Below are 14,669 nucleotides of genomic sequence, written 5' to 3'. Positions count from 1 at the left end.
TTCCCACAGTATGTTTAAATAACCTGTATATTTCTTGAATAATAAAGTTGTTTTTTTTATTTATACTTATGTATATGGCCTTTTTAAATAATGTCACATAATATTACTTTTACATTAGGTAATGCATACCAACAAATACCTACCGACGGGTTTTCGTGTCAGATCTTTATAATGAGTGTCACAGCTGTGAATTATTTTTCACACTTACTGAGCCGCACTAACTTTATGCTCTTAAGTGTGAAGTTGTTAATAATCATGATAATTAAAAGCACCGTTGGTGTCATGTACCACCACAATGTGTAATATATGTTTCAACCTACAAAGCAAATGTGATGGACAGCCTCAGCGTCTACCACATAGTTAACACAGGACCTTCCTCTGACCTCGCCTGAGCATCTAACTGACCTGAATTAGAGAAGAATTGATTTCTTTAAAGGTGCTAAAATAGAGAAATGTCAGTTTTATTAACAGGTTATCTTTGCTCATTAATCTTCAGGCTGGGAGCTGAGATGGTTACTTTGGAAGAGATTTATTCATTGTTGCATCTACCAGATATAAGGTTATATTATATATGTTCTGAGCCTGCTGGGGCCAGGGTAGCTGCTTGGCATGCTGATGTCAATGGAGTTTAAAAAAAAGAAAAAATAATTAATGCAAAACAAAGGATTACTCAGAGGAAATGTTCGATCTGGAGGCGATTGTCTCAACTGTTCTGTTTTTAGAACAAATGGACTCAAAAATACCTTGTCAAAACGCTGTTATTGGACATATGGAACATCCCTTAGGGACCGTAAACACTTACCTCTAATGTAAAGCAACTTGTACCATTAGTAGCCTTAAAGGAAATGATTGGAAACAGCTGGGAAATAGCTGATTCTAACGTAATTTGTCAGGTGATCAATTTGGCCTGACTTGTGGCAGATGGCAAGGAATGCAGTCGCACTCGTCAGAGTCGTCTGAAACAGCGATTCTCGCTGCATTTCTGACATATGATGCTTTGTTCTTTTGGGGCTTTTTTTGTTTTTTTGCTTTACCAAAGACAAGACAAAAAAAAACAAAAAACAAGATGACTTGTGTAAAAAAAAAAAAAAAAACAAGATGACTTGTGCACACTGTATATACAATATTTCCACTGACCCTTAAGTTATCGTTGTTTTAATACACAGTCATTACACATACACACCTTATTTACACACACTTTGGAAAAGTGTTTTCATTTCACCGCGGGACACCAATCATGTGTTTGTCACGGCTTGAGAACCAAGCATCTGACTTCAGAGCTGATAGAACAACTGACTGCTGTGTTCTCTCCATTAGCAAAAACTACAAAGTATAAGTCAGTCAATGTGATGACGTCACTGATGACTCATCGACTCGACTCCGGCTTTTTCATCAGAGTAGTCAGAAGTCGTCAATGCCCTACCAGATACTCCAGGTTGCAGTATTTGTATCAGACATGAATATGCGGTCTTAAGCCGTCCCCGGTGTAAACACAGTGATTCAACATCCTTCAGATTCACCCTGGACCACAAAACCTTGAAATTTTAGATGCAACAAACTTTAAAGTTACATTTTTCACAAGCTGTAAAAAGCAGACGAAATTACGTGGACATCCAACTGGCCAGTTTAAAAGGGTTACCATCTGTAGGTCAGGTCAGGGCTTGCGCTCCATGTAGGTGAGATGTAAATGGCCTCAGGGTCAGGATTTAAATATTATCACGTAGAGGCACAAGGACAACAGCACATTCTGTTCACATCCTTCTGTTCAGAGAAAAGGCATCGGTCAAGTAACTATACTGAGGATACAAGCTTCAAATAACAGCACCTGAAGGGGAGCTGCTGCCGCTCTGAACTTGCTCACGTCTGTAGTTTGAAAATCTGTTATATCCTCAGTTTATAGCTGTTACCTTGGCAGTAACCACATTTGCCGGTAATATCATTTTATTTTCTTTTTTATGACTGCAAGTTAGAAGATTAGGTGCACATTCCATTAATATTATCAAGTCTCTAAAGTGTTGTTTAAACACACAACGGCCCCGTTCACACAGTCTAAAACACAGTCAGCACCAATAAATAAGAGTGTTCCAAAAACATATATTAAAAAAAACGTTTTTAGAAACATTGTTTGGTTTTGTTTACTTTTTATTACAAAAATATGGGTTTAAATGCAGAATTTGTGACAAATATATATTTTATTCTGAAAATGTTGTTGTGTGTGACTCTGCTGCAAATCTGCCTGCTGTATAATGTGTTTTGTTAAAATTTCCAAAAATGTTTTGTTGAAGGTTTTTTTGTGTGTAATACTGTAATACACAATGTGATTAAGTGATGATTGTCTTTTTAAAAATTGGTATTATTAGGGCTGTCAATACAACAATAACTGTAATTAATCCATGAAACAGGAAATGTAATCATGTTCTGTTGACTGCAGCTGGTACATGAGTGCAGCGCCTCATGCACTGGCCGCCTGTTATGTCTGTCATGGTAACTCAGCAATAATGGAAACTAAAATTTGCAGGCAAATGGTGGGTAATGAGTTGGACTGGAACATCCGTCCTGTCCCTTACTGCTGGATGACACCGGACAAGAGCAACGGCAGTGTGACATCTGTTGCCTTTCAGCTTCGGTTGTAACATCACCGTGTCGCACTTCGTCCAGCTAACACCAGACGCGCTATAAGTCAATTCATCCCATTAGAAATGCAAAAAAGATGTGCGTTAATTAACCACCTGAGCTGATGTGACCCCCGGCTCCTCCCAGGGGAGACTCACAGATGCACTTTTATTCGCACACGCACTCCACCGCCATCTCTCCCTTTTTTTTTTATCTCGCTGTGCTTAAGTGCAACAATAATGAATACTCCCTGGAATACTGCGAGGTATTACACAAAAAATAGTCAGTCAGCCGTTCCGCCTGTGAATTATCAAAGTGCTGTGCAACATAAATCTATCATACCTCTCTCCTGAAGGTGGTGGGGCCGAGGTAGAGCAGGCGCTTGAGCTGCTGCTGTGCTTCTTCATTTTCTTCTTCTCTACCTGGGGTTGTCATTGCCTTACAAACCAATATGAGTACGAGTATTTCCATTTGTGTACTCGCTGATACAGAAGGATATTGCTATCCGAAAAGAAACACATTTTTTGTATAAAACAAAAAGTTTTCCAACTGAAACTATCGTCACGATACCAATAAAACTAAGGATAAAATAAACAAAAATATCAAAGAAGACGGAAATACATTTTAACTACAGAGTAAACACAGAAAGTGAGCAGAGCTTTTGCACCAAATAACACAAGCACAAACTACAGCCAAAACTCATGAGACCAGCAGACAGGAGGTTAGGGTTAGGAGCACATGTAAGAAAAAGCAGCAATAGTATATAAATTGTACTGATTTACTAACGCCTAAAATTAAATTTATTATTATAAATAAGTTATTAAAAAGTACTAGTTCATATGTCTGAAACTATTTTTACAATGTATTTTAACTGACGCCCACGTCTCCTCTAAACCCCTGACCCTCTCCAGCCTGCAATCAAATAAACATAACAGGTCACAGAGCACGTGATTACATTTCTTTTTACCACTGGACAGCCCTAGTAATTCCTAATGTGTGTCATGAAAAACTACTTTGTGTCAAATGACTCAACTTCCCACCTCTGTATTACAAAAACATGTTATTTTGAATTTCCTTTGCCTCTCTATGTCTCTCCCTGCTCCAACAACAGGGGTCCATGCAAAAAAACAGGGCGAGGATTTTTCGGATAATGACGGTGATGAAGATGAAGGTATTTCCCACAGTGAACAAAGATGACGCATGACTTCTTTTTCTCCAAAATGTCACCTTTTATCTCACCATTTATGCTCTTGTTTGATTTACTTTGGGGTTTTAACAGCCGGCTCATTCATCACTCATCCACGATACATTATGTATGTAGAATAATATTGCCTTTAATGATCAAGATTGTGTGTGTGTGTGTGTGTGTGAATGTCAAGGTCTTCTGTTGCCGAGCATTGAAATTCAAGCGATGAGCGCAGCGGTGGAGTTAGGAGTCAGATTGGATCATGGAGCTGTCTAGAAACCCCTGTCCGTGCTGGGTCATTTTAATATCTCAAACTATGACTGAAGCAACTGTTATTACAAGGGCAGAACAGTCCAGGGAGCCTCTTCATCAGGTGCGGCCAGCAGCCTGGTGGTGATAATGGTGGAAGGGGGAGTAAAGCAGCAGTGTAATATCGGAGCGTTCAGCCGGTCTGCCAGCAGATTTAGATGAGGAGCGGCAGTTCAGGAGTGCTATTGGAGAGGATTAGGGGCGAGAGGTGTAGAAAATGGGAAGTTGCTGCTCAGCACTCACGTTGTTCACTTTCCATATTTATCTCGGGATATTCCTGGCTCAGAGTGGATCTCTGCCGAGATTAGAACAAGAGACGATTCTTTCGCCACAACACAAATGGCTTTAGTGTCTGAATCTAAATCAAACCCCCCTTATATCACCCCGCCCCTGTATTTGCTACTGTAGGGCAGGTAAAGCCAATATGATCTAGGGTATTAGAGTAAAGCCATCAATATATTCTCCGTGTGTTTCCCAGCGAAATTGGATCTTGGCTTCTTGTGCATTTGGCGAACGAGACGGAACCCTATGTTTGACGCCAAACTGTTTGGGACATTAACACATGTTCAGGACATAAGGCTCCTCCATTTGGCATGAAAGCTAAATGTTATACTTAATTGCCATATCCTCATATTAATGCACTCTGATTCTTGGCACAAAGCACCGCAGTATTGCTGTAGGTTTCGTGAAGGATTTAAAGATGAGCCAACGCTGGCAGGCCAGAAGTTTTTGGTTTTTTTTCCAGATGTTTGAAGGTTTCCCGGGAAGCTTCTTTTCTTTTTGCCAGTTAGCTTGTCTCTCAAAAGGACGTATCACGCTGGGTCTGATCATAGAACAAGAAACGTTGTCTTGGCGTCACTTTGACACACAGGTGTTTTCTCATTCAAGCCTAGGGCAAGCTGCTACTACTGAAGCCGTCTTCTTTCAGTCTTTGTCCTGAGTCGGCACATAGGCGCACGCATGTGTACGTCTGTCATCTATTATAAAAGCCTACGTGCATCAGCAAATGTCAAGCCGTTCAGAATTACTGACAAGTGCCAATCCCTTTGTCTGGCAAGTGTTTGCTTGTGCACATCGGGGCTTGGTCTCCAAGCTGTCGTGAGAGACTAGCCTCGCTGAAAATGTGACAAATCTATTCTTCACCGAGCGCGACTAATGCTATTTACAGAGCATCACCGTAGAAGCTCAATGCGGCCCCAGCAGTAGCTTTGCCACTGCTAGTGTTACTTAAACTTGATCCAAGAAAGGGGTCGCTGTTCTAGTGACCGTGTCCGTGTTGAACTCTCATGGTTCAATATACCAATGCACTAGTTTGAGAAAGTCTTGTTTTGCTAAATTTATCCCATTTATCTTATACCTATCATTAGGGGGCGTTTCTGCATATCCCAGCAGTCATTGGGCCAGACGGGTTACACCCTGGACCAACTGGGAGTCCAACACATAAAAGGAAACAACCATCCTCTCAAATCTGCATGTTTTTCAGACTGTGGGAAAAGTGAACTATAGAATTGCATGCAAACTCTGTGCAGAAAGGCCTTTCGTTACAGCTGGTGATCGAACCATACACTTTACTGCAGGAAGGCAAAAGCAAAAGCCACTGTTCCACCACGTGCCTCCCCTAAAAAACAAGGTTTATCCCTCTGCAGGAAGGATCAGTACATTTAACAAAAGTCCTTGTAAGTTACCTCACATACACATGCTCACAGTCACAAGTGACGGTTCTGTTGTTGCATGTAATAGTGGGTGATCTTGTCCACCAGAGCACGAACGCCGCGGGGCATTTTAAACCAATGAAAATCAATCGTTTGTGTTTAAGTTAAAGGCTGAGGAGAACCAGATCAGAGGCGGAACTCGCCGCCCGGCTGTCTTCGGCTGATGCACCATTTTCATTCAGTCCAGAGAGCTTCTGTCTAGTTTCCTGACTCACCCCCTCCTCCGTCTTTCAGTCTGTTCATCCCAGCATCACCATGCTGTCTCAGTTGGCAGTCCGTCTATCCTGAGCTAATTCCCTCCATGTTGGAGCTGCTCACCTTTCTCTTGTCATCCTTAAGACGTGTTCCTATAAAGAAAATCTGTATTTATCTATTTTTTAAAAACTGCAGAGACACTGAGTCAATCTTGGCACAACACATACAAGATGAATGAAAAAAGAAGTGAATGGTGTGGTCATCCTTCCATCTACTCAGTGGCCAGTTCATTAGGCACATGCTAGCAGCTGGTCTTTAATGGAGACATCTGATGAGCTTTCACATGAAAGCAACTTCATGCAGTGAGGCATGTGGACATGGTTCAAGGCGACCTGTTGATATTCAAAATCGACCTAGTACTGATGAAGATAGTAATAGTAAGTGAATACATGTTGTACCACATGGACTTGTGTATTTTTAAAAACTGCTGATTTATATTCAGTTCCTTTTACATGTCTAACCAGAGTTTTTAGAAGAAAAAAAAAAAAGTTAATCCAATCCACGTATGCCAAGAGCAGGATTTGGTAGAAAGTAGAATTTAAACCTAGAATCCCAGTTGGGCAACAGTAGATTACAGCTAAGAACTGAGATCTAAGGCTACAGGCTAACTTAATATGGTACAAAAGAAAACAGAAAACAATTCTGTTATCCAAGGTTTTTGTTGTTTTTTGTTTTTTTTGTTTGTTTTTTTTTGCCGCAAAGCTTTGGTTTGATATTTTGGTTTTTAAAAGTATAAAGTGTGCAGCCTGCGGCCTAGTGTTTAAAGGATTCAACCAAAACCCCACTGCTACCCTGCCGACTCTTAAAACACTTAGCCGATCATTTAGAGCACCATCTGGTGGAAGGGGCGAAGCCGTTACCCCTCAGAAGAAAAGAAAAGAAACTACTAAGGGGTAATGTGGTGGGTGGGACGGGGTGTCCGTGATCTCGCCTCGGGCAACGAACTGGCTAAAGCCGACTGTGCTGCTACGGAGACACGCTCAGATGTGCACCTGTGTTTGTGGTGTTAATCATCGGGGCGCTTCACAGATGGGTTAAATGCAGCGGATATCTTCCCAAAGGGAATATTACTGAGTACTGAATTAAAAAAAAAAAAAGCTTTCTGCCTGGTTCCAGTGGTTCACATTGTCATGGTGATGCACTGGTGTGTGTGTGGGTGGGGGGAGGGGGGGGGTATTTTCCTGGCACACTTTAGACACATTAGTACAAATTTAGAAGGACCTAAATGCCATCTGCCTACTGGATTCTCATCAACGCAAACTAGTTGGTTGAATGATAGACGCTACTTAAACGGTCTCAGCGGGAGAATGAAACAGTGACATGTTACAAGTAATGAAGGCAAATGGTAAAGGAAAGGATTTTTTAATCAAACTGTTACCAAGGTGTTCCTTAATGAAGTGGTCAGACACTTCCTGCACAAATGTACTGTGAAAAATAAAGTTAAGTAAAATAAAGATAACCTAAAAAAAAATTTCAGGACATAATTTAAAGAATAATCTAATTAAGTGTTTATAATTAGATAATTAATCATGATAAAACACTTCAATATTTGATGCAATGCAATGCAGATCCAATGCATCTTGTGTCTACTTCGCAGCTCGCAGATAAGCTTTACTGCCCTAGTGCCCCCTACAGGCTGGATGGTGTGTATCAGCGGTGTGGCAGAATTGAAGCAAACGGAGAGTTTAACGAACAGACATGTTTAACTTGAATTAATGAACCTTCAACTCGCCTTGTATCCTTCGATCTGCCCGTCGCTGTCGAGTCTCCATGTCTTTGCTCCTCTTCTTTCCTCTTTACGTCCACCTGTCTGTCAGATCAACAGTCAACGCCCTGACAACCCTCTGAGTTCATTCAAATTCTATGCAGCTCTCCCTCCAACAACCCGAACACGTCCGCCCGGTTGCAGTGATTTACAGTGGGCCACAATCAAGACTGGATTTTACTGAAGCAGTAACTGCACTGTAAAAACCAGCACAAGCTTTCAATCACCGACCTGCTGCTGTAAGATAAAGGCTAGCATGTTGCTAGAGGAGGTGAGGCTGGACGAGCTGAGTCTCAGGGGTGGAGAATGGCTCTGGGTTGATTGTGCCCTGTCTTGGCACAGACTCTCGGCCACTAGAGTGGGGCCTTGAACACAAACTGAGAGAGGGGGCTGGGGGGGTTATTTAAATATTGACGCACTGGAAGAGAACATGAACGACACTTTAATTTTACTCTAATTTTAAAAAAAGTTTGCGCTTGGGGAGTGCAGTGCAGCAAGGCAACAAAATTAGGTATTTATTTCTCCAACATCGGTAAAATTAAACAGATTTTCAGTTTGATTTTGTTGCATTCAGTGAGAAGCAAAAACTCTGGCAGAGTTCTGAGAAGGTTCAAAAAGTACTAAGTACTAATGTGTCTATAGAACTCACTTTAAATCTCGGTCTCAGAGAACTGTTTTTTCTTTTTTTGTTTTGACATTGTTGAGGTCATTCCATTTCCAAACGTGCACTTGTCTAATGAATACAAATACATGATTAGCAAAAACATTCACACACACAAGGTGTGGGTCAGGAGGTCATGACCCCCGACACACGGTGTGTGACATCAACACTGCTTTAGTACTCCCCCACTGATGAAAACACACACACACACACAAGTCTGTCTGTCATTCAGCACCTCCAGACTCCAGCTCTAATCAGGAGTAATGCTTCCACACAGCATGAAAGTGCACACACACACACACACACACACCCGCTATATCAGTCAAGCATGCACACACATATACCGTATAAACCAAAAATGACAAAGACATCACACACACACACACACACACCCCTCAACTCCACAGCTAAGCTCCACCTGCCTCGGTATTACCATTAATTTCGTTGCAGAAGCTTCGACTCGATCCTTTTCCCGCAGAGCTCTCAGCTCAGGCTCAGGCTGCCTGGAGTGTAGAGAATCAACCACGGGAGGGGAGGGGGAGTGGGGGGGTGAGTCGTGGGGTTCGTGGACTATAGTTTAATTTCCCACTCAGTCCTCTTCTCTCTGATGTTGCACAGATACGGATCCGTGACCCCCAGGATCCCTGTTTATGTCAGCGGAGAGATCTCTGCTCTTAAGAAAGATATAAACAACACCAAAATATGGCCGGTGCAAAATAAGTGGGTGATAAAGGTGGAGGAGAACGATTCGACCGGTCTTTGTCCTGTGAACCCAAATCCCACACGGCGTTTTTATTGTACACTGTCAGTTTCTGTGGCTCCAAACAAGGACGGCAGACCTGGCAGAGAGATTTAAGGGCTAGTCCTCGTTCGCTTCGGGAGCAAACGAAAACTGCGTGCCAGTCTTAAGGATGACAGCGCGACACGGCCGCCTCCTCTCAACTAGGTTCACGCCGGCTGTTGTGGGCTTTAGCTAATAGCCTTGTAGGCTTCTTACTGGGTCTTGTCTTTTTATTTCTCCCACTCAGTTCCTCTCTTCTCTCTCCCATCCTCTCTTCTCTCTCCCGTCCTCTCTGCCTCCATTCAGTAAACCACAGCGCTCTGTCTGCCAGCCAACATCATATTCAACATAAAAACGCCAAAGGCAGAGAGAAGTCACCTTCACACAAAGGTCATTATTTCCATTAGGTTTATAGGTGTGCTGTCGACTCTCACGGCAGCACACTGCTTTTTTTTTCTCTTTTTTTTAAGACACATAAGTGAAAACAAATCAGCATTAAATTTCATACTATCCATATGTCAGGCAGCATTAGCTTCGTAGGGGGGTTGCAAAGAGCGTCACCTACTGGAGCAGGTGCTTCTACATGGGTAAGAAATGTGAAAGGAAACATTTTTTTAATGTTTCGTTGATGAACTCTCTGTTCTTCATGACCAGTAATGGACTTGTCACGGGTGAAGTGAGAAGCTTTTCTGACAAGAGCACGGGTGAATGTCATGTTCTGCCACACCGGGGCATCTGCACCCGCTCCCCTCCACCTCAGACCTCACTGATCACGTCTGACAGCAGCCATGTTTCACCCAGTGTTGACGCAGTGAATGCCACCAACACTTATCTCCACTCACCTTTGTCCTGTCCCACTCCGGGGTATGAAGGACAGGTGTGGAAATGCTTAACGTCAGGAATTTTACTGACTTTTCAGGGACATGAGAAACAAAATGTTGGGGAAAAAAAAGTTTTTCAAATGGAGATAGAGGAGGAGAGGAGAAAATAAGAAAGAGAAGGAGAAAATGAATGTTTCCAGCCCTCCTGGTGGGGTCGACTTGCTGCGGCAACACTCAGGGAAACAGCTCAGGCCTGAGTTATGCCTCCCACTGATCCTCCAATCAGTCTGGAGCCACCATGAAAGGTTGTCCTCCTCATCTGCCGCTAAAAGTCAACCCTGTGATGTGTTTAGGCGTGAATTCCCTCCGTTTATCCAGTCTGTTTTTGTCGAGTCGGAACTGAAATCATTACATCTATTGAGTCAATAATTGACAGTTTCAATGCATTTTTAATACAGTATCTTGCTGTTTGGTTCGAGTGTGAGTGTCTGGGTGTGAACAGTAGACACAGCATGTCCACACTTCTCTGTGTGACACAGAATCCTGAGGAAAAGAGTGTGTGTGTTTCTGGGAATAAATTATTTTTATTCTCCTCACTCTTCATCGCACATCTGCCATCATCTACATTTCCATCAGGCACATTTCTAATCATCTGGAAAACTTTTTATTTTTTTGGTTTTTACTATTTCTTGTTCTAGCTGATTGTGCATGTAGTTCTGATGCAGATAAATGACTGTACATTAATCAATGTGTCTCTATCTCCTTCCCAGCACAAAGGGCTTTTGTTGAATTTCGATGCTTTGAACATGTGTGTGTGTGTGTGTGTGTGTGTGTGTTTTGCCAACATGACTTTAGGTGAGGTCAGCTGATAAACCGCCTGTTTAACTCCATCAGTTCATCCACATCATGTGATAGAGGTGTAATCCCACTGATTGGTCCAGATGTTGGTGTAATAACCTGAAATGATGAAGTTGTGTTTGAAGGTAAACCCAGGTCAAACCGGGATCTGGTGCATGCAAATTTTTACACGAGTCACTGTCAGGTGGGAGCTGTGACACCCCCCCGCCCCCCAAACTCCCCACCCACCCCCACAGCATCAGATCAAGTCGATAAACAGATCAGAACAGGTGAAGCCTCGATATCTTGTAACACTCTGAAGGGATTTAACTGTTGTCATGGAGACAGGCTGTGAATCAACAAAAGAGGTGACTGATAACAATGACACCACTAATTTTTTTCTCTCCTCCCCAATTTCTCCCCCTGTTCTTTCCTGCTCTTTGACTCATCCTTTGTATCTGTGACCCATTTTGTAGAACAGTGTCATTGATTTCTCTCCTCTCTTCTGACCCGCTCACCTCCACTCCTCCTCCCAAAAACCCCCTCTCCCGCCCGCTCAGGCCTGTACCTTTCATGCTCTCCCGCCCCACGTATTCCCCCCTCTTGCTATTCAAGATAAGTGAGTGTGTGTGCATAGAAAGAAGTGTCAGCTATAAATTACAATTGACTGCGTCGCCTTCTCAGATACCAGCGAGATAAAGAACGTCGTAAATAAGGCCACATCATGTACAAGTTATTGCTTTGCTTTTAAACGTAACAGGGCCATGAATAACCAGAGGCATAAAAAAATAAAACACACACACACACCGTGACTCAAGGCTGAGCTCTGGGTTACAAAGAAAACCATGGTGAATGCGGTTAAGCAGTTATTCTGGTTGCTAATGTGAGGGAAAGCGTAGCGTAGCGATGAGCTGCGTATGCAGATGTACGCAAATCAGTGCAGGGTGTGGCGCATGGTTAGCTTACCTTTTCTGAAATTTGTGGTCACCATAGCAACCAGAATACAAAATTTGGGCCTTTATGTTCTTTGATGTTTTGTTTTTCTTAATTACTTTCATTTTTTTATCTCTCTCACGTTCTCTCTCTCTTTTTTTTCCACCAGTATTTTTTCCAGGTCGTTCTTTTTGATCTCAATTCCTCACTCTTTTTCCTCTCACCTTCTCTCATTTTCACCATTCCCGGAGCTTGAGGGGCTTCACAGGGAGTTTGACAGAAATGGAAAGAATACAGAGGGAAAAAAAACAGGGTGACCCTGTGAGAGAAAGCAATACAAAGTAAGCGAGGCAGAGGCGTGAAGCTACACATAACACAGGAGTAGCAGGAGTGAAAATGAGAGAGAGATTTTTTTTTTTTTAGACCTGTCTTCTTCCTTTTTCTTGTTGGCCAGTCAGTATTTCAGTCCATTTCTTAGACTTTTTTTTTCACCGTTACCTCTGGACATGCTGTATCTGGCTGAAGTGTAATTTCAGCGGGGTGTCAAGCTGGGGCACTAGGATAAAATAAAGATTTGAACAATAGGGCAGCCCAAATTTAACTGTCTGGATCACCAAGCGGGACCTTGCAAATAAATAATTGTTGCCCAGAGATAGGCCTGCGTGAATAGGAGGCAGATGGTAGCGTGTGTGTAATTAGCTGCTGCGTTTTCCCTATCACTGTCAAGCCAGATTAGGCCTTCTCCCTGTTTCAGAGACGTGTCAGACTACCTCTCGCTTTATTCTCTCTAATGGCTTCCTGAGTGGCCACCTCCAGGAATGCAACAAAACAGAAAATCCCTAATAGTTCAGTTCATCTGAGTAAATGACAAGAACATTTTCTGCTCGGATTGCAAATTAATATAATCGAGTCTAAACCTCGCCTCATGATGGGGGTGAGGGAGGGAGGGAGGGCAAGAGAATGTTTCTCACTGAGCCTAAAGATAGAGAATAACAAACAAGATAATCATCGACGGCCAGAAGACGAAACTCTCCTCGCTGGTATCTGGGAGGTTTATGTGTCTGAATGTGAGCTGACCCTTGATCAGAGTGGGTGGACGACAATGTGAATGCCTTAATGATGACCACTCTTGCAGACATACGAGACACCGGTGCCAAGCCCGTGATGGTCTACATCCATGGAGGATCCTACATGGAGGGGACCGGCAACATGATTGATGGGAGCGTCCTGGCCAGCTACGGAAATGTCATCGTTATCACTCTCAACTATCGCGTCGGAGTCCTCGGTAAGCCTCTCTTTTTTTTCTCGTCTCTTTCTCTCCCACTTTCTTCGTCAAGGGCATTTTTCTAGGCCATCTTTGTAGGGCAGCTGGGTGTAATGAGCACCGCTGATTGGCACATACACTCCAAATTAGGCTGGCTGGAAAACACAGCCCGGTGTGTGTGTGTGTGTGTACATGAACTGTATCCTGTGTTCCTCGTGGATGTGAGCGATGTTTTAAAAACACGGTAATTGACGGCGCAGAATGTTGGTTTGCTGTTGTGACTGGGGTTCGGAATAAATTAAGAAATGATTGTAATGAGGTTGAAAGAAAATGATGAGATGGGCGTGATGCTGAGGAGATGAAGGAGAGCAGAAGAGTCTGTTAGAGGGAGGACGAGGGCTTCTCTCAGAGTTGCGCTTGGTTGCAGATTGACTCACACAGCTGAATCCTCTTTCAGACACTCTGCTGTGTGTGTGTGTGCAGATAGAGGGAGAGAGACTGGGAGAGAGGGAGAGAGTGGATTGACAGAGGAAGAGAGAGAGAGAGAGAGAGCAGAAGAAAAGGAGAGCAGGCTCCATGGAAACAGCTGCAGCAACACAAAATGGAGTTTGTTAGCAGCACTATCCCAGCTTTGTACCTTTTCCATCCGTCTCTCTGACACAGCTGCTTTTCCTCCCGACACATTTCCTTTTGTATTTACAGTGCGCCGCGCTCCGACTACAAACAACTCTGAATGTGAAATGAAATTTCCGTGTTGTTTTACATTTATTTTCCCTCCTTTCGTTCTGAGACGTGAGACGCTGGAGTTGTTCGCCATGAGTGACTTTCAACAATTCACAATACATTTCCACTGTTCAGGTAGTGTGTAGTTATCAGAGCACCGACGTAAGAGGTGAACTGTTCGATTCCTAAAACCAACTAATGTTCACTCTTAACAACTGTTTGATTCAGGAGATTGTTACTTGGTTTTAGGCCGGGATAATAATTTTACTTTGGTTTAAGGTGACAAAATATAATTTTAGTCTATTTTAATTTCATTATATTTACTCAACATAATACACTTTGTAGTTTTACAATATTTATGAAATTCACTGCTTACAAAATCTAAATTAAAGTTTTTAACAGGAAACTGTTAAACTGAACATTATTATTAATTACATTTTAAATATGTATATGATTATTTGTTAAACACATTATTAGTAAATAACAATAATTATAACATTATTATTATTAAAAATAATAATGATAATAATATAATCTAACAACAAATGATACAGAAATATAGTATATTTTCATCATGCATAGACATACATGCTGTAGTTGAATTAAAGTGAAGACTAAATGTCATCATATGCTCAGTATGAAGTTTCGTGCAGTATTTAAACTGTGTACTGTTTCCGAATCGTACCAGTACAACATAAAGAATACTGTTTGGATTGTACTGCGTAGGTTTTGTTGTCAACAAACCCCATACAGAGACACAAAATCATTTGTAAGTCTGCTTCTCACCTTCTGTGCCGGTGGCAATAACC

The 14,669-nt window shown here is 42.3% G+C and overlaps 1 protein-coding gene across 2 annotated transcripts in view; it reads left to right on the top strand.

The window, feature by feature from the left end:
• nlgn3a (neuroligin 3a) overlaps window positions 1-14,669 on the top strand; it is a 163,874-nt gene that overhangs the window by 37,734 nt on the left and 111,471 nt on the right. The window contains exons 4-5 of one of the 2 annotated variants that reach the window (XM_008327318.3): window positions 3,725-3,784; window positions 13,009-13,158. In XM_008327318.3, coding sequence (XP_008325540.1) covers window positions 3,725-3,784; window positions 13,009-13,158 — 210 coding nt within the window. The remainder of the gene's footprint in view (window positions 1-3,724; window positions 3,785-13,008; window positions 13,159-14,669) is intronic. The other variant, XM_008327322.3, reaches the window with a different exon arrangement.

The sequence above is a fragment of the Cynoglossus semilaevis genome, chromosome 15 (assembly GCF_000523025.1).
Source record: "Cynoglossus semilaevis isolate Cse_v1.0 chromosome 15, Cse_v1.0, whole genome shotgun sequence".
NCBI lineage: Eukaryota > Metazoa > Chordata > Actinopteri > Pleuronectiformes > Cynoglossidae > Cynoglossus > Cynoglossus semilaevis.
The sequence above is the reverse complement of the archived record's forward strand: the minus strand, read 5'-3'. Positions and strand labels throughout refer to the sequence as shown.